The 25,924-nt window shown below is 49.7% G+C and overlaps 2 protein-coding genes across 15 annotated transcripts in view; one reads left to right on the top strand and one right to left on the bottom strand.

The window, feature by feature from the left end:
* nup188 (nucleoporin 188) overlaps window positions 1-7,618 on the top strand; it is a 30,737-nt gene extending 23,119 nt beyond the window's left edge. Inside the window, exons 33-43 of the mRNA XM_060038588.1 lie at window positions 554-732; window positions 1,135-1,335; window positions 1,845-1,937; window positions 2,468-2,620; window positions 3,242-3,379; window positions 3,600-3,674; window positions 4,639-4,869; window positions 5,684-5,815; window positions 5,898-5,971; window positions 6,086-6,215; window positions 6,896-7,618. Of these exons, the coding sequence (XP_059894571.1) occupies window positions 554-732; window positions 1,135-1,335; window positions 1,845-1,937; window positions 2,468-2,620; window positions 3,242-3,379; window positions 3,600-3,674; window positions 4,639-4,869; window positions 5,684-5,815; window positions 5,898-5,971; window positions 6,086-6,215; window positions 6,896-7,054 (1,565 nt within the window). The 3' untranslated portion in view covers window positions 7,055-7,618. The remainder of the gene's footprint in view (window positions 1-553; window positions 733-1,134; window positions 1,336-1,844; window positions 1,938-2,467; window positions 2,621-3,241; window positions 3,380-3,599; window positions 3,675-4,638; window positions 4,870-5,683; window positions 5,816-5,897; window positions 5,972-6,085; window positions 6,216-6,895) is intronic.
* Window positions 7,619-7,649: 31 nt separating this feature from the next.
* The window catches only part of cdk5rap2 (CDK5 regulatory subunit associated protein 2), a 41,612-nt gene continuing 23,337 nt past the window's right edge, over window positions 7,650-25,924 (bottom strand). For 5 of the 14 annotated variants that reach the window (XM_060038584.1, XM_060038583.1, XM_060038586.1 and 2 more), the window contains 21 exons: window positions 25,400-25,712; window positions 23,659-25,315; window positions 23,244-23,351; window positions 22,686-22,831; window positions 22,182-22,591; window positions 21,626-21,858; window positions 20,921-20,966; window positions 19,276-19,484; window positions 17,428-17,793; window positions 16,267-16,392; window positions 15,383-15,496; window positions 14,866-15,043; window positions 12,000-12,121; window positions 11,412-11,603; window positions 10,679-10,753; window positions 9,612-9,856; window positions 9,319-9,447; window positions 8,954-9,092; window positions 8,703-8,762; window positions 8,358-8,404; window positions 7,650-8,235 (listed from right to left, as the gene is read on the bottom strand). In XM_060038584.1, the coding sequence (XP_059894567.1) occupies window positions 8,089-8,235; window positions 8,358-8,404; window positions 8,703-8,762; window positions 8,954-9,092; window positions 9,319-9,447; window positions 9,612-9,856; window positions 10,679-10,753; window positions 11,412-11,603; window positions 12,000-12,121; window positions 14,866-15,043; window positions 15,383-15,496; window positions 16,267-16,392; window positions 17,428-17,793; window positions 19,276-19,484; window positions 20,921-20,966; window positions 21,626-21,858; window positions 22,182-22,591; window positions 22,686-22,831; window positions 23,244-23,351; window positions 23,659-25,315; window positions 25,400-25,712 (5,062 nt within the window). In that variant the 3' untranslated portion in view covers window positions 7,650-8,088. Of the gene's footprint in view, window positions 8,236-8,357; window positions 8,763-8,953; window positions 9,093-9,318; window positions 9,448-9,611; window positions 9,857-10,678; window positions 10,754-11,411; window positions 11,604-11,999; window positions 12,122-14,865; window positions 15,044-15,382; window positions 15,497-16,266; window positions 16,393-17,427; window positions 17,794-19,275; window positions 19,485-19,504; window positions 20,045-20,920; window positions 20,967-21,625; window positions 21,859-22,181; window positions 22,592-22,685; window positions 22,832-23,243; window positions 23,352-23,658; window positions 25,316-25,399; window positions 25,713-25,924 lie in introns of those variants that run through there. The other 9 variants (XM_060038577.1, XM_060038580.1, XM_060038581.1 and 6 more) reach the window with 9 other exon arrangements.

Below are 25,924 nucleotides of genomic sequence, written 5' to 3'. Positions count from 1 at the left end.
CGCACATGCGCCTAGAATTCGGGGTAGTGCGACCAAATATTTTATTTGGGCGCACGGGTGCGACTGAAAATGTATCTGGTATAATTATTATTATTATATTTTTTTACAGAGCAGTCTATTCATAATATTGTAATGAAGTATTGATTAGACAGCGATTTATTAGATACCTAAAATAAACCGTTGGAACACGCAAGCCCAATCCAGGGGCCTGTACTACGAAGCTCGATTAGAGGGTTAGCGATGTATGTTGAGCTGAAAGCCTGGGTTAGCTGTACCATGAAAGTCGATCTCTTTAAGCGTCGCTGTTTTCAGCGAGTCTACCCGGAGATCGGCTACTTATATCGGCGTGCGCAGCTTCCTAGCCCCTCCTCCGATAATGGCGTCACCATTTGTGGGTGTTCCCATGGACCTCGGCGCACTTATGGGGTTTGGGGTTTGGATGTAGGCCGATCGAATAACCACTGAAAAGGCTGTACATATAAACGCAGCTCGAGATGAGAGCAGTAATAATGTTTCATTAGGATAAGTAGATTTGTGGCTCCTCCGTCCACAGGCAGAGAGATCCCCCAGCTGCCCCAGCTGCTGCTCTGTGTGTGTGACACGGTGAAGGACGAGGCCCTGGCCCTGATGGACAGCACCCACCACCTGGCACCCCAGGGAGACGCCCCGGAGGACCGGGACAGCATGGAGACGGACTCGCCCCGCTGCCTACAGAAGGACCAGAGAGACGGGGTGGGCTCCCTCTTCATATCATACAGATGTTATGGTTACATCATAGTACAAATAGGATGGGCTGAAGATGAATGGTCCAACGTTACAGTGGAAAGTTTGTTAATATCGAGGATGTTAACGCTAAATACAAACGTAATAGAAATGAGCATCCCTGTATGCAGTGCTGTTGACCAGTGAGTGGTGGTAAATGTCATGGTTGTTCAGCCTTTGATTTGTCTTGCCTCTCACTTAGACGACTCATTTAGAACCGGTGCGTGTTGATTGAGTCTCTGGTTTCATTAGTTTGATCCGATTCTTATTAAAGGCCACTGACGTGGCCTTTAATAAGAATCAGATCATACTAATGATTCATGCTGTCAATGCTCACGGCCAAACTGAACCTTCCCGCTGCCGCGTTCCCAGGTGTGTGTGCTGGCCCTCCACCTGGCCAAGGAGCTGTGTCGCGTGGACGAGGACGGCGAGCACTGGGTGTCGGTGATGAGGCAGGTGCCTGTCCTCCCCTCGGTCCTCAGCGCCCTGGAGCTCAGCCTGCGCCTGAGGCAGAACCTGTTCTTCAGTGAGGCCTGCCTGCACCTGCTGCTCACGCTGGCCCGCACGCCGCAGGCAAGCCCCCCCTCTCCTCCATGCCCACGTCCCACTCCTGAGTCCTTTAAAGGGGTGATATCATGCTTTTTCGCCTTTTCCCTTTGCTTTGCCGGGAACGCCCCTCAATAAGCGAGCCAAACAGCTTGTTTAGCGCCTTACTTCCGTAACAGTGTGACGTCACTGTGCGGAAGGCGCACCTCGCAATGTTCACAATCTTCAGGGCTGTGAATTTGCCGACGCACGCGCAAATCAACAGTGTGGGTGTGCTGACACAACCGGGCTCAGGAGGGGGGCCTTAAATTGACATACAAAACAGAACATTTTGGAAAGACGCTGAAATTGGTTTTGCAGAAATGAAAAGTGTGAGAATAATAAGGGGTATATGTTACATATCGGCATGTAACCCTATTAGTAGTACCCCAAAATGCAATTATTAAAGCTAATGATATGACCCATCTGAAGAGTGATGTGTGGGAGCAAAACATGACCGTGTGCATGTGCGTGTGTGTGTGTGTGTGTCTCTCCAGGGGGCGGCGGCGGTAGCGGGCGCCGGGCTCATCCAGAGCATCTGTCTCCCTCTGCTCAGCGTCTATGAAGTGTCCTCAAACGGGGGCTCCCAGGTAAGGCTCTCACGCCCCCGACCCCACTAGGATCAATGTGTTGTACAGCACTACTATCGGCCATGGACTATAGACAGAAGTGCTGGAATGGTTCTCCTCTAGCCACTAAACATCCCCCATTCCTCCCTTTGTGACAGCGTAGGAGGGCTACAGCGGTCCTGAGGGATCATATACAAATAAATCGATCTCTAGTTTTATATATCGCTCTGTATATAGACGTATAATCTTTGAAGACGTGAACTTGCGCTTGTTTGATTTTTACTTTTGCTAACTAATAACTGCTTTTGTCTGTCTTGCATCTTGCAACACAAAATAAAAATCCAAACAGCAACCACTTCCTCCTCTTGGTAATGGAATATACACGACTTGAATCATGCCTATGATTATTACGTATATGTTCATTCACTGGAGGCCACTGCAACTATCTAACCTGGCGTTAACGTGGATGTAGCCCTATTCTATGAGCTACGTAGCTCTGTGTCTTTGTTTTCCATCCTCAGCCCCAGACATCCCCTCTCCTCTTTGTGTAGAGTTTCTCCCGCAAGGCGCAGGACTCCCCCTGCTGGCCGGGAGTGTACCGCCTCTGCATGTCGCTGATGGAGAGCCTGCTCAAGACGCTGCGCTACAACTTCATCAACGAGGCCCTGGACTTCGTGGGCGTTCACCAGGATCGCATCCTACAGGTGCCTCTCCACGCTCTGACCCTATAGAACAAGTTTTGGACGGGTTTAGCCAGGATGTGGTGTTGAGCTTGTGAGATAAAAAATAAAGAAAGATTTGGGTTTGGTTGTGAATCGCTCTGATTGGGAATGTTGGCTCAATGGGAATGACTGCCTGTCACTCTGGCACATCATCCATCAGGTGACCTCGCATCGATACGGTGGCCCTGACGATCAAACTACCTGCCTATCAAAAATGCTTTGCAAATTCCAAAAAACACAACATTGACAGAAAACACAAACGCATAAGTCACACGATGCAAGAGCATCAAATTATTGTATGATGCCGATAGTCTGGCCCAAGTGAAGAGGACTTTTCAAAGAGGACTTATTTGTCCCTAGAGGTCTCGGCCAGCGATCAGAGGGAGACGTTCAGTCGAATCTTGGATTAAACAATCGGCCCCCAGTGTCTGACCGCTGTCGGCACAGTAAATGTTTAATTTGAGCCGCCCTAACGTGTGTGTGTGTGTGTGTGTGTGTGTGTGTGTGTGTGTGTGTGTGTGTGTGTGTGTGTGTGTGTGTGTGTGTGTGTGTGTGTGTGTGTGTGTGTGTGTGTGTGTGTGTGTGTGTGTGTGTGTGTCCCAGTGTCTGAACGCGGTGCGCACGGTGCAGAGCCTGGTGTGTCTGGACGAGGCGGACCACACCGTGGGCTTCCTGCTGCAGCTCTCCAGCTTCTGCAAAGAGTGGCAGTTCCACCTGCCCAAGCTGCTCCGCGACGTCCAGGTAGGAGGCCAGCCATGGCCCGCCTGGGGCGACCAAACCTCTGACCCCAGACCTCACTAAATCTTAAATGATCTCAATCTCCCAGTGGGATAATTAACATGTCTATTTATTGTTCACTACAGTATTCCTCTTTTTAGTCTTCAATCATACTCCCTGACCTCTGACCCCTGACCTGAGGAGCTGCTGATGCTCTCCGTTTGGCTCTCCCCTCCTCCTACAGGTCAACCTGTGCTACCTGTGCCAGACGTGCACCTATCTCCTCCACAGCAAGAAGATGCTCCACCACTACCTCCAGGTAGCTACGAGAATCGAAATTCTTTAACATTTTTATGCTTTATTCCTGAAGAGTTAGACAGGAAATATCGCCCCAAATATCCCACCGGAAGATAAATAACCAGTCGAAAAGACCGGTTACTGAAAAATCTGTTTGGACCAGGAATAAAGACGAAAATAGAGCACTTTAATGATTCATTCAAAATGACTGTGAAAAGGTAGATGTATATCGTGATGGATCATACTGTTAGGCAGCTTTTACTGTACTTTTGTAATACTAGGACATATTTCAAATAGTACGGAAGTATTTTAAGAACATTTATTGAGCAAAACTGCTGATGATGAAAAATCTTTTCTCAAGTTACTTTCATCTCTGAAAAACACGAGTGTTTAATAGTATGGATTCAACCATATCTCCATGATGGAAGTGTCTGGCCAGGGCACAGTGTACGCCTTACACTCGTATTCCTCCCCTTAGTCTTCACGAGTTTGGACTAATGGGAATGCCTCCATCCCTCAGAAGTTAGCGTTGGCTGCTTCTCGCTTGCCATGATTGCTCTTCACGCTACCAGCCTCTGGAATGAGAGCTTGTGAAGGGACTATTGCGCACGCAAGCGTGCCTGCGTGTTTGCACAATAGCCGACTGCCTGAGAAGGCTGTGTTGCTGTCAAATCTGTCCCTGGGAGAAGTAACATTGCGCCGAATTGACAGTAACACGTTAATATTTTTTACACGAAAAATGTACATTACTAACGCGATTCTTATTTTGTAACGCGTAACACTGTCTACTGGTCACACGGTAACGTCAAAATCCACACCGTAGCGCAAATTCCCACGGGTGTACTCTCCATCCCCTTGATACCGTACACCCGTCGCGGGCCATATCTGGTACTGGCAGGCCCCCTGTGATCCCTGTTCTCCACCGGCTGGTCCATCGCCAGACGACGGGGTTCACTGGGTCACCCCCCACCTCCTCCACCCCTCAGGCTAAGAACGGCGAGGCGCTTCCCCCCGGCCCCCTGGCCCGGCCGCAGCGCGTGGCGGCGGCGCTGCTGACCCAGCACACGGCCAAGGAGGCGGCGGACGGGGGGGAGCGGGAGGAGGCGGAGCAGAAGGGCCTGCTCACGGTGCAGTGCAGCCTGCTCAAGATCCTCAGCAAGGCCCTGGCCGCGCTGCAGCGCTTCACCCCCGACTGCTGCCAGATACTGCTGGACCAGGTGAGACCTGCCACATACTGCACCACCGGGTTAGACACAGGCCACACTGCTGCCACATACTGCACCTCCGGGTTAGACACAGGCCACACTGCTGCCACATACTGCACCTCCGGGTTAGACACAGTCCTTACTGCTGCCACATACTGCACCTCCGGGTTAGACACAGGCCACACTGCTGCTACATACTGCACCTCCGGGTTAGACACAGTCCTTACTGCTGCCACATACTGCACCACCGGGTTAGACACAGTCCTCCTTACTGCTGCCACATACTGCACCTCCGGGTTAGACACAGTCCTTACTGCTGCCACATACTGCACCACCGGGTTAGACACAGTCCTTACTGCTGCCACATACTGCACCACCGGGTTAGACACAGGCCACACTGCTGCCACATACTGCACCTCCGGGTTAGACTGCTGCCAGATACTGCACCACCAGGATAGACATGCCCCCCTGCTGCCACATACTGCCCCACCAGTTTAGACACACTCCTTACTGCTGCCACATACTGCACCACCAGTGCTGGCGTCTTGTCTGTCCCGTTGGCTTTCGTAAAGCCCTAAATGTTTCTTGTCAACATCTTATAATTAAGTGACTTAATCAAGCAGCCTGGTAAAGTAAGTCTTTCCTCATTATGTGACCCTATAGTGCACAATTAATTAAAGCAATGCATGACCCTGACGATGCATGGAGACCCCTGTCTTTAAATACTTTTTGACACAGATTGTAAAAAGGAACGGTATTTGAGCGTTGTGCACTGCTTGTTAATGTTGAGGACCCAAAGTGTACTGAGTGTGGGCCCTCTCCTCAGTGTATGGACCTGGCCGAGTACCGCACGCTGTTCGTCCTCAGCTTCAGCGCGCCCGCCTTCGACCCCGACGTGCCCCCCTCCTTCGGGACCCTGCTGGGCACCATCAACGTGGCCCTCAGCATGCTGGGAGAGGTAGGGTGAACCCCCTGGCTGAGTGATTCATGTCCTCCTAAACCACCCCCCATGAGCAATATGAGCTTGTCCTCCTGTGCAGATCGAGAAGAAGAAGGAGCCAGCCTCCCTGAACATCGCCTCCCTGGCCTCCCCAGATGAGATCCAGGCATTAAAGTAAGTCCTCTCCCACTACCAACACTAGGCAACACTAACCACTCCAGCAGTCACTTCACTTTGTTTCACATTAACTGAAACTCTCACGGGGCTGACCGTTTGGTTATCATGAAGGTCCCTGCTGATGTTCACCATGGAGAACGGCTTCTACGTGTTGACCTCCCAAGCCACGCGATGTCTGAAGGACCCCTCCATCGTCCCCAGGGACAAGCAGAGGCTCAAACAGGAGCTGAGCTCTGAACTGGTGAGGCCTGCACATAGTATAGTGAACACATGTAGAACTGTCAACTAGAGCAAGCGAAAAAACATGCGGTACACAGTCAAACTGGAACTAGAGAAGGATGCCTCTGTTGGCTTTGGAATCCTCTGGCAAAGCTACTTACTCCGTTTGACAAAGCTTTAGATAAACCAAGAATGTTGCTTTGGTCTCTCCACAACATTTTTTTTTAGTGTATTGCTGCTACATAGGCCTTGCCAATAGAGGTCTGGCCTATGTTTCTGCAACGCCAATTAACTGGTAAGGTCCAAGACATGTATGCTGTCCTTTGCACTGCCTATGGGCAGTGCTTTAGGAGTTACTGTTGGACTGCTGCAAGCTTTTGTTCGCAATGGAGAGATCTGATGGTGCACAGCCAGCAAGATTCAGATTCCATGTGAACTTGGTAATTTGGAAGAGTTTAAAAACTGTTCAACACTGTAACAGATGTTTAATTCCTATGTATGTCCTGGCAGGAGAAGAGTCTGTACAGTCAGAAGTACTATTCTTAGACTCGCACAAATCACTCTTCTGTTCCCACCGCTGTAACAGAACAGGGCGTAACACCCTCTTCCTTGCTAGAGGGTTAGAGTGCAGGATTACGACCCCTAACCATAGTGATTCCTGTGAACAGTCCTGTTTGACGTCTAACTCCCTCCCTGTTTCAGAGCACGCTCCTGTCTGCTTTGTACCGACACTTCCGCCGTGGGTCTCCCTCGTCGCCGGCCTCAAGCCAGTCCAAGACCCCGGGCCCCAAGGGCAGCCATGAGGGCCAGGAGCCCATCATCCAGCTGGTCCAGGCCTTTGTTAGACTGGTACAGCGGTAGACCCCTCCTCCCTTCATACTACCGGCGGATTGGTGTTTTTACATCTAGAAGTGCCAATATATATAAAAATACAACATTCGATTTTTGTCAAACAAAAATGGAAAAGCGTCTTTTTTGGTTTTCATGATTAGTCTAATTTTGCCAAAGTGTCTGTTACGATAAGTTCCTGAGTTGAATTTGACGTCACCATGACCAAAGCCTAGTGTGTGTATAATATAGTAGACTGAATTGAAGACATGCTTGTTGTATAGGTTAGTCTCATGGATGTGCAGTGTTTGGGCTTATTAAAGTCCACCAGAGACCCAGTCATGTTGTTCCCTCTTGGCCTAGTTTTATAGGTCAAATCGCCAACTTTTGCTAACATTTCCTTGAATGTTATTTTGAAATCTGATGCGTTTAAGATCCAGCTTACTTATTGTTGCCCTATAGTATCAGACTTTCATGTATTGCGAGGAGGGGTGTTTTTCAAATTTAAATCAGTTTCAAGTCTGAAATAAATCCTTTGTATCGGTTTCAAAGCAACAGTCAAGATTTGAAAATAAAGGGACTTTTGTAAAACATAAATTCTGTCTTGTTTGAATGAAGGATCAGAAGCTTTAGGGAAACATGTTTACTCACACAATTAGTTTCAATCATCAAATGCACACAATACTAATATATATGTACCAGCCTGTCAAGAATACAAATCTTCCCATTGTAAAATCATTCATAAAAAATAGCTTTGATAAATATTTACAGAAGCCTTTACATTTAACTTTAAAAAAACATGTGCAATCACAGAAAAGTGGAGCAAGTTACAGGTAGTTTAACAGCAGGACAGGATCCATATCCAAAACAAGGCGGTGCAGCCAGTAGGAGGAACTGGCAGAGAGGAAGCCCCTCTACTGGCCGTTGATGGGAACCTCCTGTGGGATCAAGGAAAGGAGGTTTACTATAGGAAGCAAAGGCCGCCCAGCATGCAGCCTCAGGGGCTAAAGCTTCAAACTCAACATTCTTTTGACAATCCAAACTACTCGTCATGCATTAAAAACACATCACATCTCTGCTGCCATTCTGGAAGGGCCAATACAATCCAGGGGAAAGAGTTGCATGCAGGCTCTTATCAGACCACCCTGCTCCTCACTCACCTCCTCTGGGCCTCCAGAGAGGCCCTTCAGGCCAAAGAGGGCACAGTTATTTGTCTTAAGGAATGTGTTTGCAAATGAATGAAAGAGGGGAGAAACAGTAATTCACTCAATGAGAATGGTTAATTAATTAAACATGACTCAATTTGTAATATTTAAGGGCTTTAAACTTTGCTCACCTCCAGATTCCCTCTGGCCTTCTTCAATACTCCATGTGTTACTGACACTGAAAGCAACAGGATGGTATTAGTGACAGGCCTTAAGCACAAGAGGTCACCCGGCGATTCCCAACGCACGTTCCCATCATGCAACTGGCTCAAAACCGACAGCACAGAGGGGAGCTGCCTTGTTTTTCTCTTATAATTGATATGATTATTAATTATACTGAATACTCTGTATTTTGCCTGCAACTCTGTTTATTAGGGATAGGTCTAAATAAATGAAGCATTGATATGACCGCAAATACAACTTCACGCGCCATCTATCATGGGTTGTAACCCTACTTGTTGCGTCCTGCCTCCTACCCTTGCCGAGCAGATCCTCAGTATCACCAGGATGTGTGTAAAAGGGCAACTCCTGACCACCTGATTCACATGAGGTCATGTGTTAAGGAGAAAGACACCGGGTTCCATTTCAGAAATTCCTTACCCAACAAGTACAACAAAAACACTAGACTTCAAATATCAAGCCTATTCTGCTTGCATAATAGGTGTTAACATACAATAAAGGGCTGAGTTAATGAGTGTGTTTGAGATGCGGTGGTTCCTAGACCTACACTGGTCGATGATGACCTTCTCCATGCCCTCCTTCAGTTGGTTGGTGGTGCGCAGACGCTTCACCGCCCCGCTCAGCAGGCGCTCCTGCTGGCTCAGCCTGCTCCTCAGCCGGGACACCTCGCTCCGCAGCAGCTCCTCCTGCACCGCCGGAAAGGGAGGCTCCCGTTACACTCGGGCTCATCTCCCACACGTTAGTGGGCGGCTTTTAGAACGGAGGCATTTGTAGAATAATCTCCTAGACACCTATGGCGGCTAAGGGCTGTGCGCCCTTAGCTGCTGCAATGCAGTTGTCCAAAGAAGTAGGCAGCATTAAACGGAAGTCACTTCCTAAAGTGAGGCGCGAGCGCCGTGAGAGGACACTCACCTGCTGGTTGGAGCCGTGCTCCCCGGCTGTGTGGCCCCCAGTGGGCAGAGAGACCCTCCAGACCAGGTGCAGCAACCTGCTGGCCTCCTCTAGGACCTGCTGCATGGTGCCCACGCTGCTGGAAAGACTCTGCACAGACGCACATCCTTTAGCTCTCAAACACACTTTAAGAAGCTCCTGCATTCACACCCCAGAACATGCACCATGCTGCCCCCCCCCCCCCCCCCCCAAGAGGGGGGCGGGGGCAGCATGGTGCATGTTTTGCATGTTGGTGGCATGTTTTGAGCTCCTACCCGGAGGTGGGGGCGCCCCTCCTGCAGCTGGGCGTCCATGTGCTGTGTGAGGCGCCGGCCCTCAGAGATCTGCTTGCGTAGGGCGTGGTGGTCCTGGATCAGCCCCAGGACGTGGGGCCCGTGGCGGCTGGCCCACAGCCGGTGGCCCGGCACCAGGCGGGACGGGGGGCCCGGGGCCCCGCTCTCGGAGCTGCTGCTGCAGCTGCTCAGCTGCTGGGAGCTGTTCTCCTCCCGCCTCCTCGTCTCTGCACACAGGCAGACCCCCCCCCACCGTCAGCTCAAGACCCCCTGGACGCTGAACGCGTTGACGACCACGTGGCGTGGTCCGGACTGAGCCGTGAGGAGACGTACTCATGTCGCAGTACTCCTCCGTTGGGGGACCAAGACGTCTAAAAGGGGGCCAACAAGTTCGAGCTACACACGCCGTTCGTTGATTGGGTTTATTAGCAGGCTGCACTGTGTCGGGCTGCTATGAGGTCACGATGCTTACGTAGCTGCCGCGGCTATCGCTGTCCAGCTTAAACCCTGCCCTACCATAAGGGTACTGTCGGCGGTGGAAACACGAGCCGTAACTGAGCTGGGCCAAACCACACCTTCACTACTGGGCCAAGGCGTGCTGGGCCGAGGCGCACCCGCCGGTGGAAACGCGCCAAGAGAGCTGCTGCAGTTCACCCTGTCTTCCGCTTGGTCGTGAACGAGTTAGCAATAAAGAGACCAAACACCGTCAGCATCCGAGGTTCATGGACTGACTTGATGTCGGTGAGTTGACTCACAAATAATCTCCATTTGTTAATTATATTACACTCCAATTTAAATCAAATGAGATTATCAAATTGAATTATCATTCATACCAAATGTACCTAATAAACAAAAACTCGTTTTTTTGACTCATTCAGTGTGGGTTGGATGTGAAACGATTATGGAATTGTAAACAGGCACTTACAATCGTTAATGAGTATACTTTTTAAAAATCTAATTAAAATAAGATTACGTTAACGCGTTATTAACGGCTAATTTTAAACAGCCCTAGTATACATACATACATACATGAATGTGCGGTTCCTCACCTCGGAGAACAGGGCTGTGAGAGGCGCGGTGAGCAGGGTCCCGGTTCTCCTGTCCAGGGGATCGCCCTCCCTCATCTAGAGCAGGAAGTAAACACCAGAGCGTCAGCAGGACTCGACACAGTCGCCCTCGACACAGTCGCCCTCGACACAGTCGCCCTCGACACAGTCGCCCTCGACACAGTCGCCCTCGACACCGTCGCCCTCGACACCGTCGCCCTCGACACCGTCGCCCTCACTGATCTGCTCGCTGAGCTGAGGGCCTCTGGTCTAAGGTGGGCTGGGTGTCCCGCCCCCTGACCACTAGGAGACCACCAGCACAGCTCAGGAGGTAGAAGGGTTTGACTGGTCACCGGACGGTTGCTGGTTCGATCCCCGGCTCCTCCTATCTGAGTGTCGAGGTGACCCTGAGCGAGACACCTCCCCCTGACTGCTCCTGAGGAGCTGGCTGTGGCCCTGCATGGTTGACTCCGCCGTCGGTGTGTGAATGTGGGATTGAATGGTAAGTCTCTTTGGATGAAGGCATGGGCAGAATGCCCTGAATGTAGTGAGTGACCTGAGGGGGGCAGCAGGTAGGTGATGTAGTGAGTGACCTGAGGGGGGCAGCAGGTAGGTGATGTAGTGAGTGACCTGAGGGGGGCAGCAGGTAGGTGATGTAGTGAGTGACCTGAGGGGGGCAGCAGGTAGGTGATGTAGTGAGTGACCTGAGGGGGGCAGCAGGTAGGTGATGTAGTACCTGAGGCGGGCAGCAGGTAGTTGATGTTGATGGTGTCGGCGTGGCGGCCCATGAGCAGCTGCTCCTCCAGCCTCTGCCGCAGCGCCGTGTTGGTCTGGATGCTCGTCTCCAGCTGCAGCCGCAGGCGGCGGACCTCCGCCAGCAGCTCCGACAGGTCCAGGGGCCCGGGGGGCCGCGGGGAGCCCTCGCCCTCTGCGGGGGGACCGTGGAGGTTTAAAGGGGGACACTGACATGGACTGAGGACGCCATGGTGGAATGGATCACTGAGATATTGCAATGGATACCTGCAGAGCTTTAGCCCCGTAGAACGCAGTTATGTATATAACTCACTGCCAGGGTCATTTCCCTAGACTGTTGTCATTCAAGGGCCCACTAAAATAAAAACTTCATGACAGAAATACTAATACAACCAGTGTTGCCAGATTGGGTGAAAAATATGGCCCAATCTGGCAACACTGAATGAAACACAGACAGTTTAAGATGTTGCACGGTGCATTACTACTAACACGGAACATGTTTGGTATCCATTTGGTTGTTTATAGTATCAGGACCTTGTGGGCCGATCCCATGAGAGTGAAGCAGCAGTACCTGTTGCACTGGGGGCGTCCGTCTTGATGCGCTCACAGACCTGCAGCTCCACGCGCAGCGATTGCAGCAGATGCTGGGAGTCCGACAGCTGCTGCCTCTGGAGGTTCACGTCGCTCTGCAGCCTGCGGCGGCACAGGTTACCACATCACCTCAGTATACTCACAGGTTACCACATCACCTCAGTATACTCACAGGTTACCACATCACCTCAGTACACTCACAGGTTACCACATCACCTCAGTATACTCACAGGTTACCACATCACCTCAGTATACTCACAGGTTACCACATCACCTCAGTATACTCACAGGTTACCACATCACCTCAGTATACTCACAGGTTACCACATCACCTCAGTATACTCACAGGTTACCACATCACCTCAGTACACTCACAGGTTACCACATCACCTCAGTACTCACAGGTTACCACATCACCTCAGTATACTCACAGGTTACCACATCACCTCAGTACTCACAGGTTACCACATCACCTCAGTATACTCACAGGTTACCACAACACCTCAGTACACTCACAGGTTACCACATCACCTCAGTACACTCACAGGTTACCACAACACCTCAGTATACTCACAGGTTACCACAACACCTCAGTATACTCACAGGTTACCACATCACCTCAGTATACTCACAGGTTACCACAACACCTCAGTATACTCACAGGTTACCACAACACCTCAGTACACTCACAGGTTACCACATCACCTCAGTATACTCACAGGTTACCACACGCAGAGGTTACCACAGGTTACACCACCTCAGCATACTCACAGGTTACCACATCACCTCAGTATACTCCGAGGTTACCACACCACCTCAGTATACTCACAGCTTACCACACCACCTCAGTTTACTCTACAACAGCACGTGGGTAAGTGAGGAGGGTACGCTTTATGTCTAACTACTCGTTTCCCAGGTCCCATGTACACGTGTCAACCTCTTCATCAGAGGACTATATCTCCACAACACAGAACATGTCCTCCTCATGCCAATAGAGCAGCCCTTTTTCACAGGGCCCATCAACCACTTCATTCTGCAGCCTCATCTCATGAGGTGAAGACAACATGTGAAGGAAGATTGTGAAGGACTTCAAAGCTGTGAGAGAATTCTCCCCCAGCTCCGTGATGAGGCACGGTGGAGGTTGTGCCCTGGTGAAGCCACGGAGATGGACTTCTAAAACCGCCTCTGGGATACACCTTAGTGGTGTTCCATGCAGGAAGACGTGGACAGAAAGGTCAAACATAATACCTCATTACAAAGGTTTGAATTTAAATAAAAAATGAACACTGGCTACCAGTCTAAGTGAGACGACGTATCTAAATACACCGGCAGTGGAAATTTTGCAAGGTGTTCAGCGGGTCAATCGCCGGTGCAGAATTCCCAGAATATCGATCACTGTTCGTGTTACACACGAGCCAATGCAGGACAGGATTCAAATGTTTCCAAAAGGAGCTTGTTTGATGTTTTATGCGATGAAACACAACTTTGATGACCAAACAACAAAAGGTAAGGCATCATTAGTGTTTGGAACTAGAAAAAGGGACGTTTGTTCAGCATAAATAGAACATAAATAGGAGATGCCTTCAAGTTTAGCAGGTGCGTTCTCAGAAAGAAGAACGAGATCGAGGTGGGAGCAGATACTCCAGTCACCTTCTCTCCAAGCTTATGATCAAGTATTACAACAACCCCTCGGCTAAGGTGTTCAACAAGGAAAGCTCAAGCCCAGCATGTAGAGATGCCCAGAAAACAACCTTGATATGGGGGATGAACCAGCCTCGGGTGTATCATGTGTCCTCCTCTCTCAGCTAGTGTGACTAAGGGCCAGGGGCCACCCGTGTGAGGGCCTCTAGTCCTCATGACCTCTAGGTCCCCCCACCGTGGGCCCTCATCCATTGCTCCCTGGATGAGTGCTGAGGTGATCCTGGCTCATGTTTCTGAGTGGTTTTAATAGTTCAGCGTTATGGGACAGTAATAAGTCTTTTACAATGGTCATTAGCTGCTTCGGTTTCACGTTGCACACACAGAAGGAGCTAATGACCACATATCCATGGCTCTGAGAGTGCCAGTGTATCAATAGCATTTGTGTGGTACTGTCCACACATTCATCTAGGTACCGGGAACATTTGGTCTGGATGTACTTTGTTTCCTATGTGTACGTCCCTAAATGCTACACTAGCTGAATTGTTCCCTAGTCCATTGTGTGGAGTATGTGAACAATTCTCCACACTTTAAGTCTAAAGTGAACAATGTGTACTATGTCTAAATGGATGTTTAAAAGCTATGTCCAGGAGGCAGGACAACGACAAATCATTTTCTGTCTCACGAGAAACCATAAAAGAATAATGGAAGTTGATCACTCAGGTTAAGAAGGGTTCCACTTCCACAGGAACTATTTTGTCATGCAGACTATTGCTGTGCAATGGCAACGTCACATCATACAGATTGTTATTGTTTGAAGCTCACATAGCTGTTCTTCAAAATTCATCTCAACTGTGTCCTATTACTTTTTAGTTTCCTGTTCCCACGCCGCAGAACGTCAGACCACCTTTGGTTTACTGCCTGAAGGATTCTGTTGGTATGTGGTCACTCACGACCCAGAGAGACGTGGCCACAGGACGCACTGACCAACACAGGACACGTGTGGCCGCTACCATCATGGGTGAACTATAATACAGCCCTACCCCTCAGGGGGACAGTACCTGTGGTCTGAAGGGTAATACAGCCCCTACCCCCTCAGGGGGACAGTACCTGTGGTCTGAAGGTTAATACAGCCCCTACCCCCTCAGGGGGACAGTACCTGTGGTCTGAAGGTTAATACAGCCCCTACCCCCTCAGGGAGACAGTACCTGTGGAGCTCGTCCCTGCTGCGCTGCAGGGCGTCGCTCAGCGTCTGGTTCTCCTGGGCGCTGGGCGTCAGCCGGGCCCTCTCCTGCCTCAGGGCCTCCAGCTCCGCCCGGCTCTGCTCCAGCCGGGCCGTGCGGCGGGCCAGGGCCTCCCGCAGCGCCTCGTTCTCCTTCTGCTTGTCTGCCGGGGGGAAGAGGGGGTACGGAGTGGTTGCGTGTGAAAGGAAACCCAGCAGTTATCTGTGGAGATCTGCATACTATTCTACGTCAAAAGGCCCATGTTAAAATAGGAAACCTTTGACGTTAGAACGCATTATCTGTGATACGGCTGCAATGCAGACTTAAGTTATAACGACTTATATCAAGGCCTTATTTGTAGATACATTACAGATAGTTTTGTATATGGATGCTTATATCTTAACATAAAGGTAAAGGCCTCTCATTGTAAAGGTCCTTGTGGTTCAACACAACTCAACACCAGGTGCTGCTGTAGTGTGTGCAGTGCGTAGTGTAGTGTTACCTCTGGAGCCCTGGGCCAGCTGCTCCTTCAGGCTGCGGTTCTGCTCCCAGAGGAAGCGCACCTCGCTGGCCATCTGGCCCTGCTCCTCGCTGCCTTGGATGAAGATGTTGGTCGCTGCTCAACACAGATCAGCACCACAGGCCAGCGTCACAAGTAGGGTTTAGAACAGGGGGCAATGAACTCTGTTTCAGTACTCTGTTTTTATAATGCTTCTTCATTATAAGAGAAGAATATTAATAGAAACTAGGACTGCCAGTCAGATAGGTATTGAAAGCGCGACCCAAGATACCGTGCTGGTCAAGCCATTCACAGGGTACCTCATTTCGCCTAGACGTGACTATGCCTCCAACAGGGTCAAAACACACACACAGACACACACACTTGTAGTATCCAGTCCCTGACCACTTCTCAAGTGTTATTGTGATTGATTGAATATTGAAATATTCTGAATAAGTCTGCCATTATTTACACAACCAAAATCCCTTCAGGGCATTTTAATCAGATAAGTCCATAGATCATGTGTATCAAATTGTTTGTTTGTCATGTAAGACTTGGGATCTGAAGAAGAGATGCCGCAAATGATAGCACAGAGGGGACCAGCACTTCTGGCTAAAAACTGAAACCTTATTACCATTCCACCGCTGAGATAGTCGCTCTAATGATGCCTTCACCCCACAATAGGAACACCTAATAAGAATCCCTACAATAACAGTAAGTATCCACAGATACGCTGAATACATTAAAAACAAAGCGACCATCTTGTCTGATCTAGGTCTTGGTGATATTTGCGCTGCCATTGGCCACCTGTTTGTTCCACTATACATGTTAATGAGTGACCCTGAGGGATCAAACAGCAGCAGGATTCAGTATCACAAAGAGAGTACCTGGGTCCCGCTCCACCTCAGCCAGCCTCCTCTCCAGCTGCTCTCGGAGGCGCTCGTTGGTCTGGATGCTCTCCTCCAGCCGCCGCCGCAGGGCCCGGATCTCCTGCAGGTGTTCAGCCAGCAGGTCTGAGAACAGAGGCACACACACACACCAGTCAGGACACAGCCACACACACGAGTCAGAACACAGTCACACACGAGTCAGAACACAGTCACACACGAGTCAGAACACAGTCACACACGAGTCAGAACACAGCCACACACGAGTCAGAACACAGCCACACACGAGTCAGAACACAGCCACACATGAGTCAGAACACAGCCACACACGAGTCAGTACACAGCCACACATGAGTCAGTACACAGCCACACACATGAGTCAGAACTAGGGCTTCACAATATATCAAATTTTTATCGCGATGACGATATTGGCGTCCCACGATGACAGTGTTCTCGCGATATTTTCGCGATATATACTTTAAATAATGCATCCGCAAAATAATGAATACCAAAAAAGAAACGAGCCCCACCCATGCAGTATACGCTCTACCTCCACTGCAAAGCAAACCAAGCGCTCCCTGTACACCTGTCTGCGACTGTGAGTCCATCCTGCACACAGCGGCGAAGCCTGAAAAGGGGGGGGGGGCGTGGCCTGGCGGCAATTTGCCGCTGAGCACAGTGTGTGGCTCCTACCACTAGGGGGTGGCAGAAATTCGAAAGATCTTTTTTTCAATGAATAATCGTGGTAAATAATCGTGATATCAATATTGATCAAAATAATCGTGATAATCATTTGGGCAATAATCGTGCAGCCCTAGTCAGAACACAGACACACACATGAGTCACTACACAGCCACACACACGAGTCAGAACACAGAGACATACATTAGCATGCAGGTCAGTGTAACAGACTGAAATACACATTTTAAATGATTGTCTCGAATGTTATTCCCTGAATGGCCCTCTGAATGGCCCTCTGAATGGCCTTTGAATTCTGAATGGCCTTTGAATTTATTAAGTTTGCATTATAATTAAACGTCGCCTTGAATTGCCTAAATGGTGTAATCTATTGCAGGAATGACTAAGATTGTGTCTGACATCCTTTAAATAAAACATTGAAGGTCCGATCCAAGCGAACAGGACAGTAGTAGAGAAGAGGACCTGTGGTCATGGCCCCAGCCTGTGGCCCTCCGTCCTGACGCGCGGCTGCCCGTGCCTCAGCCCGTGCCTCAGCCTCTCTTCCATCCGAGTCGGCCTGAGGTGGTGACCCGGGCCCGTCCGGGGGGTCCCGGGGCTCTGGGTGGCGGGGGCCCGGCTGGGCCTGGACGGAGCGCTGGAGCTCCAGCTCGCTGCGCAGCGTGGCGTTGAGCTCCTGGCTGCCCCTCAGCTGCTCCTGCAGCCGGCCGTTCTCCCTCCACAGCCGGGCTCCCTGTGTCCTGCTGCTACGGTGACGGTCCCCGGGGCTCTGGTCCCCGGGGCTCCGGTCCACGCCTCCCCCGGCTTTGGCGCCGCCCCCGTCTATGTGGCCTTGACACACACAGGTAACACAGCTGAATGCCAATATTCACTAGCAGGCTTCTAAATAACAGTCTCCATTTCTATTGGGACTTCAAAGGGCCTTTCAGCAACTGCTTCCGTAGTTTTGGCGATGGAACTCTTAAAAATAAAGTGGTTGGCCTTAGTGTCAAACACTCAAATGCATTACGGGAAAGAGGCCCTAAACATATTCAAACATAAGTGTGATAACCTTAAGCAGCTCCTCATTCTTCCCTTCAGGTGGATAGGTGGCCCTTAATAATGCAGCTCCAACAGGCCTGGAACAGGACACCCTGCGCCCTCTACCTCTCTGCTAGACGCCTGGGTGCCGCCGAACAGAGGGGGCGGGGCCTACAGGGACACCACTAGCTGCTACTAGATCGGCTCTGATTCAAGAAGTCTCCGTGCCTTCTTGACCTCATGATAATGGCCCGGGAAATAGTGTGGGGGGGGAACATGCATTTTTCATAAGGAAACATACAGAGCTAATTGCAGGGACTGAATATAACGATAGATGTGGAGGTGGCCTTGTCATGTCAATCTCCAGGGGTACTAAATACTAGGATTGAATTTAGAAAATGAAAGAGACAGAGTGATTTTAGAGAACACTTTTATCTAAAGTAAATGTGAATATGCATATATATTTCTAGGATCAGCAAGGCAGGCTGGGGACATTAGGTGTGGAACCTAGAGCTCTTTGGGCTGGGAGTCAAACATCATAACCACTAGAGGGAACCACTAAATCATCCACAACCCCATAATAAGATGGAGGTCTGCATCGATGCAGTGACAGAACATAATTGATAGTTTGGAAATCGAATAAGGCCTACATGATGGAAAAACATTTTGGTTTGTTAAGGCTATTGTTTAGGGCAGGTTACTATGTAATTGGCCTATACTGTAGAAACATTAACCAAACGATGGCTCTATAGAGAGGAGGGCTGCTACCGACCCTACTGGGATAGTATACAACACACAGGACTCCAACCAAGATCAAGTCTTTAGTTCACCACTAAACACAGACTCCCACCAAGATCAAGTCTTTAGTTCACCACTAAACACAGACTCCCACCAAGATCAAGTCTTTAGTTCAGCACTAAACACAGACTCCCACCAAGATCAAGTCTTTAGTTCAGCACTAAACACAGACTCCCACCAAGATCAAGTCTTTAGTTCACCACTAAACACAGACTCCCACCAAGATCAAGTCTTTAGTTCACCACTAAACACAGACTCCCACCAAGATCAAGTCTTTAGTTCACCACTAAACACAGACTCCCACCAAGATCAAGTCTTTAGTTCAGCGCCTCAGCTTTCATATTTGTTGACTATCTTTCTTATCTTAAAAGAAGACGACTTTCAAGTGCTATTGAGATGTGCGATCATTTGAATACACCGCCGCAGTATCGCTATGTTGCTTCACATTTCACTTTCAATGTATAATGTATAATACAGACATGTGGCCACTCATACCGTGAGGCGCCAGGGCTCCGCTGTGGGTTGAGGGGCTGCGGGCGGTGGGACTCTGTGCGGTGGGGCTACCGCGTCCCGACCCCGACACCACGTAGGACGGGCTCCGCTCCGAGGAGCTGGAGCAGCAGGAGGAGGCCCCGCTGGGACCTCTCAGCTGGCTCTGGAGGCTCTGCACCTGCTGGTTCTTCTCCTGCAGCTCCCTGGACAACCTGGGCCCATCAACCACACACTTTATGGATGTGGTGCTTTGGGGGCAAAGCTCTGAGCTACAAATGTTACGGCAGAAGGGAAACGGCTCAACAAGAACAAGACAGGGAAAAAAAGTTTCAAATAAATGATACATGCGATTAAGGCAGATATACATTTGTCAGATAGATTTCAAACAACAAAAGGTCACTTCTTCTACTTGATTAGAAGAGGGTCCCACTAAAGGGTAGTTTGGTTTGAGATCTCAGGTCCTCTGCTCCAGAGTAAAGGACCAGATGCAGAGTCTTCAATCCAAATAGTTTCTTTTAAAGATACAGAAAAAGATCACTGCAAACAGCATGCTGTCCCACTTGGACCTGAGCCTGTGACTCACAGGTCCAGCTGCTCTCTGGTGGACTGGGCCAGATTGAAGTTCTGCTGGACCAGAGAGTGGATGTGCTGCTGCAGCAGCTCTCTCTCGCCCTCTAGCTGCCACCGTAGGTACTCTATCTCCTGCTGAATGCTAGCAGGACCGTCCTGAGGAGAGCTACTGTACTGCAGCTCCTGCTGCCGCCACTCAGGGCTGCCCAGTAAGAATACCATGATAGATATGAGATGTATTAAAAGATGGAGCTGATATATCAACTAAAACTACCACTCCATGGGATGTCCGCGAACAGTGCCTTACATTGCAAAAACAATATTATGCCGCATATCAATTGTAAAACGAAATCAGCAAAGACAACAAACGCTGGTCAAGGTGTTTCTTATTGTTATTACAAACAAATTGCGGTTAGTCACACACATTCATGTCATAACCTCCATAAATAACATTGCATGAATAAACATGTGCTATAGCTGCGGTATATAAATGCTTTGGATAAAAGCTTAAAGCCCTAAAGGTAAATGTATAACATTGAGAATGATGATTGACAAAGAATTATTTTCAAAAGACTCCAAGGCATCGCTGGAGACAACAAAGACCATAGCCATGTCAGTCCCACCTGACATGATTCTCATGGGGGAGAATGACCCACATGAGGGCATCGGAAGTAGGTCAGAGCAAAACACTGTCCAAAACACAATATACCCTGGGGTAGTAACGCAATGGGCTACTGCTTGGGCGGGGGTGCCTAGGTTTTAAAATGGGGCAAATGACAGACACTAAAACAGCTCAAACTGCCCCGACCAAGTCTACCCACAGAACGATAGGAACTAGTTAGGATAGTCAGCATCACCCTTAAGATGATTAACCCATGACTGGGAATATTTTTTGTGAAATTCAGAGGCAATGGTAAAAAGCTACAAACATTGAAGTAAAAATTAAAAACAAATAAATCATAATCATAATTGATTGGAACTCTAAGACTTTACAGTGAAGGGGGGACCTCACTAACCACAACCAATGTGTAGCACCCACAGGGGTGAGTGAATAACGTTGTAAATAGAGGTTATATACCGTTGGGCCAGGTCCAGAGCATCCTTATTGTCCTGTTGGCCGTCTCCTGTTAAACACATAAGAATGTACAATAACTAACTAGAATACTAGAATAAAACATAGAAAATGTTAAATCAGAGTCTAACTAAAATAACATGATAGCATTGGGAAACATGCTTTAGATTGAATGTTGAAATGTCAAACTCTGCCGCTGTGTTAAGGAAATTAAGGATTTGGATTTGTTCAGTCCCCAGGTTAGTGGTGGACATTGCATATGTCCAGATGTAAATCCACCATGATCTTTTGTTCAGGTGTTCCAAGATTGGGCTGTTGGCCATCAATTGACATCCATTATATCCCAAACAAGTGGTTAGCAGCTCCCAGAGCTGTATCTTTATTTAGACCAGCTCCGGTGAGCCCATATGAAGTGCCCTGGCTTGGAAACTTTCTCCAACAGAGCCCAGAAGGAAGTTTAAATTCTGTGTTTACACGCCACTTCGCATCCTCACAAACTGAGGGCCAGAGACTTTGATGGTATTGGCATGTGAACGCAGTCGCAGGGTGAGAATGTAAGCAGAATGAAACATAGCCCTTTGTCCCCAATGAGCCTGTCCATTGGTTCAACAATCATGGCTGATTTACATCTCTACATGGATAATGTCAAGAAGTAACAACCGGCAAAATCATTTAAGCAATACTATACATTTATCAATATAAAGAACACACCTCTGTCCAGCCACCCCTCCAGTCTCTCCAGAATGCCCATACTCTTGTCCAGCTGCCCTCGGAGGATGTCTCCCCGGAACAGATCCACGTCGCTGGCCTGCAGCAGCTCCTGGAAGGCCCGGCTCAGCTCCTCCAGCTGCCTGCGGTGGGACAGCCCCAGGCCACGGCGCTCCTTGATCTGCTGCCTGAGCGCGGACAGCTCCCTGGCCTGAGACTGCACCAGGGAGTCCAGCCTGACGGGGTCGGTATGGGAGAAGGCACGGTGATGTTCACATTGAGAGGGTTTGTTAGAGGGCAATGGTAGGACAAACTGTTGAAACACAAATCTTGTGTACAAGACATGCGTCGTATCATTACAGTACATTACAATATGGTCATCAATATCAATGTACCACTTTATAAATGTATTATTTGTATGTTCTTTGTAATTCATTCTAACTTTTTTCATACAGCATTTTATAAATGTACTAACTATATAATAAATATCCGTGTCATCATCCCTTTATTATAAATGTACTGTAATATGAATGTAACCAGCATGGTGGTAGCAGTTTACCTTGCGGGTGAGGCTGAGCGACTGCGCTGCTGCACCTGCTGCAGCTGTTCACTTATGTTCCTGTTCAGACTCCTCTCCCTCTCCAGCTCCTGCTTCAGCACACCGATCTCCTCCCTCATCCTCTGAACCTCTCCGTCCCGGCCTTCCTTCAGCTCCGCTGCAGAGTGACTCCTCTCCTGGCTGCGTCCATACACCACGCCGGGCCAAGCATGTTGATCCCTGGAGGCGTCCACCGGCGTGGACACCAGGTTGCTGGGGAAGATGTGGCGACCCAGTAGGCTCTGCATCTGCTGAGCGACCCGGGTCTGGTTCTCCAGCTGAAGCCTCAGCTCCATGACCTGTGCCTTGAGCTCAACAGGATCCTCAGACACGCCGTAGTCCTCGAAGGCCTGCAGGCTCTTTAGACTCACCTGGAAGAGAAACAACACAATATTTAAGCATAAACCTCAACACATTTCAACATTAAAGCCAACAGATTTCCAGTTAACAGAGTGGAGAGCTCACCTTGTTGGAGCTCAGAGCAGGGGAGCTGGGGTAGGAGGTGGATGTGGAGTCCAGGTACTCAGCGGAGGAGAAGGAGCCTTGCACCTCCTTCAGCAGGGACGGCAGGCTGCAGGCGCTGTCCCCGGGCTGCAAGCAACCCTTCAGATCTGAGTCAACATTAAGATCAGGGTCAAAGTGGTCAGGTACAGAGAGGTCCAAACAACTACAAGTGGGTTGGAATACAGTCCCTCTGACAGGAAGTAGAGGTGAAGAAAGTAGCTGGTGACTGTAGTGAGATATAGAGTAGTGAAGAAGAGGAAATATAGGTGAAGAGTTATGCATTGTTTAAAGCAGGGGCCTTCATAAATTCAGTTAAAACATGCAAAAACAGTGTGAAACGTTGACAGTTTGTGCAAAGCCATCCACAATGAAGGGGAGGTTGAAACCCAGAGGTTGACAAACTAGTGTTATGAGATCTCCGCTCATAACCAGTCGCGGTACCGCCTCAGTTCAGTGATCATGCACAAAGGCTGTTTAACCACCACCAGTGGGATTAGTATTAACTCCACCACTAGCTACCTGTGCTACTGCTCTCTTCCCTATCGTTCTCACTCTTGCCACTGGTTTCGTAACCCAGGTCCTGCAAATCCACCTGCACGCACTTGTCGTCCTGCTCCAGAGGTGGCGCTGGAGGCAACAATGTGGAGTTAGGAAGGGGATCAGGGGTGTGGATATATGAATGGTTGTAATGTTGAGAATGTTCTCTTTATGTATTCCCAGTTACAATCTTCACTAGTTTTCAAGTCATTAAATAATATATTAATTAATTAGTTACTCATTAATCAAATGAATGAGTTATTACATAAGGGAATTGATTCAGATAATATTATTTGGCAGTTAAATTAATAAATCAAATGAATATCTATCCCCCTCATATGAATAACCACCACAGTACTCAGAGTACAATGCATTGCTCAAGTTGTATGTTTCTTACTTTTCTGAGCAGGGTCACAGGGCAGGTTGTGGATGGTAACCGGCTTCAAGGAGGAGGCCAGTTTCTCCTCAAGGATCTTGCACGTCCTCTTCTTGTCCTTCAGAGCCTTCTGAAGACCCTCAAGCTGGGCCTGAACATTGCCTGGAATTCCTTCTGAACTCAGGCCATCCACTGTTGGTGCTTGGGTCTGATTCTCCCCTCGGAGCCTCCTCTCTTCCTGCAGGCTGGCCTGAAGGTTAGAGATCCTCTGGGAGTGCTCGCAGAATGCCTGGTACAGGAGGTGGATATTGCGATGGAGCTCCTGGGAAGAAGGTTGTGACTTCCTGCCAGCAGAAGCAGCAGAGCCGTGCCTATAGGAGGGTTTCTTGGCCGCCTCCACCTGGCCTTGGTCCTCCAGATCCCCCAGCTCCTGCAGAGAGATCTGAAGCCTTTGCAGGTGGTGTTGAAGGTCAGGACTGATCTGGGCTGATGTTCCAGAAGACAAGCTCTGAGTGTTGGTGCAGTGTGCTGCCAGAGAGGCGATGGCTGACTCTGCTGCAGCCAGACAGTCTGACAGACACTTGGTGATCTCTCCGTTCGTTAAACTGCCTTCAGAGCAGCCCGATGTGCCTTCTACATCTCTGGACCTGCCTTTGTTCACAGACTCTCCTGCAATTTGCCTAATCAAGTAGTCCTTGTGCTGAGTGCCAGTGTGGTTGAGAACAGGAAGTACACCGCTGGCCTCAGAAGGAGTTCCTACTTCACACTCGGTATCCAGTCGGTTCAGTTCCCAGCTCCCTTGTTGAAGCCGGTCCATACTTTGCTCCTGACCGCGGTCAGAACCCCAGGGCACATCGACAGTGCCTCTTGGGTTGTGAGCCGCTAGAGATGCGTTCATCTGCTGCAGGGCGCTCACCAACCTGGAACACAGCTCCAGAGAGGCTGCGGCTGTGGGAGAGGTCAAAGATGCTTGTATTGTGGCAATGTCCCTGCCGGTCATGTTGAGGAACTCCACCAGGTGGGCGTTGAGCCTTTCCTTCTCTTGCAGGGTCTTGTTGAGCTCCACGATTTCCTTCTGCAGGGCGCTGCCATCTGAGCCCGCCGAGACGGCACAAGAGCGCTCGAGCTGGCCCAGGCCGAGGCCGCTGTGGCTGTCCAGGTTGCAAGCGGTGAGATAAGCGATGGTGGATTCAGCAGCCTGCAGGGCCTCGGCGTACTGGCGGTTCAGGCAGTCCTTCTCATGCAGCTGGGTGTGGATCTCCTCCCACTCGGCCAGCTTGTCTTCCAGCCCATCAATGAGGCTCTCCTTCTCCTGGCACTCCTGGTGGAGCAGCTCCAGCTGGGCCAGCAAGGCGCAGGAGTCAGCCCGGGCATCATCCAGGAGGGCCTCTCCGTCCTCTGGGTTATCATCGGAGACTGTTTGGCTGCAGCTGCTACGATGGATGTACTCGTCGAAGTTGGACCCGGGAGTGGTGCTGCGCTCTAGGGACAGGGGGTACTCCAAGCCCTCGGACAGGAGCTGGTCCGACTCAGAGATGTGATTCAGGTGTATATCTCGCAGAGGCTCAACGGTGTCGGTGTGTTGGTGCAAAGTGTGGGGTTGGTTGGCCACCCAGAAGGTGCTGCCTGGTTCTGATATCAGTCTCACTGGCACAGGGAGGCGAGATCTGACACCAGCCTGAAATAGGAAAGGAAAAACTTAGGATTGTATGTTACCACATTGTGTATTCAGGTTTATGGCAGGTTTCCTTACAGGTCCTACCTTATGTGAGAGGCGCTGCCTGGCAGGCGTGTGGTTTAACAGCTGGGTGCTCGGTGGACCCTCCAGGGTGCCGTTTCTCCTCTCCCAATCAGACACCTCCACAGCTTTCCTCTCCAGCTGCTCCTTCAACGAGCCGATGACTTTGAGGTGACCCGTGGCCTCGTCTCTCAGTCTCAGTACGGTCTGATGGAGGCCTGCTGGTCCATCGCACACGTCCTCTGATCTGGCCTTCCATTCAGACTCCTTCAACACCTCCTCGCGGAGGAGACAGCGCAGTTCTTTGTTCTCTGATCCAAGTCGCAGGAGCTCATCCCTGGGGCCCAAGGGAGACTAATTGTTAGGTCAGGTACTGCGGATAACAAAACAGTACAATATAGCACCCAAAAATGGTTGAAATGCATTGCAATGGTGAAGAGTGAAGTAACATGCCTGCGCCATCACATTTTAAACCAATTAGGGCCAAGGAAAATACCATCTCAATGTCATTGCTGCGACTATACTCAATTTTGAAATATTCATCTAAAA

This window comes from Gadus macrocephalus, chromosome 19 (assembly GCF_031168955.1).
Source record: "Gadus macrocephalus chromosome 19, ASM3116895v1".
In the NCBI taxonomy this organism is placed as follows: domain Eukaryota; kingdom Metazoa; phylum Chordata; class Actinopteri; order Gadiformes; family Gadidae; genus Gadus; species Gadus macrocephalus.
This window is presented reverse-complemented; position numbering and strand designations above follow the sequence as displayed.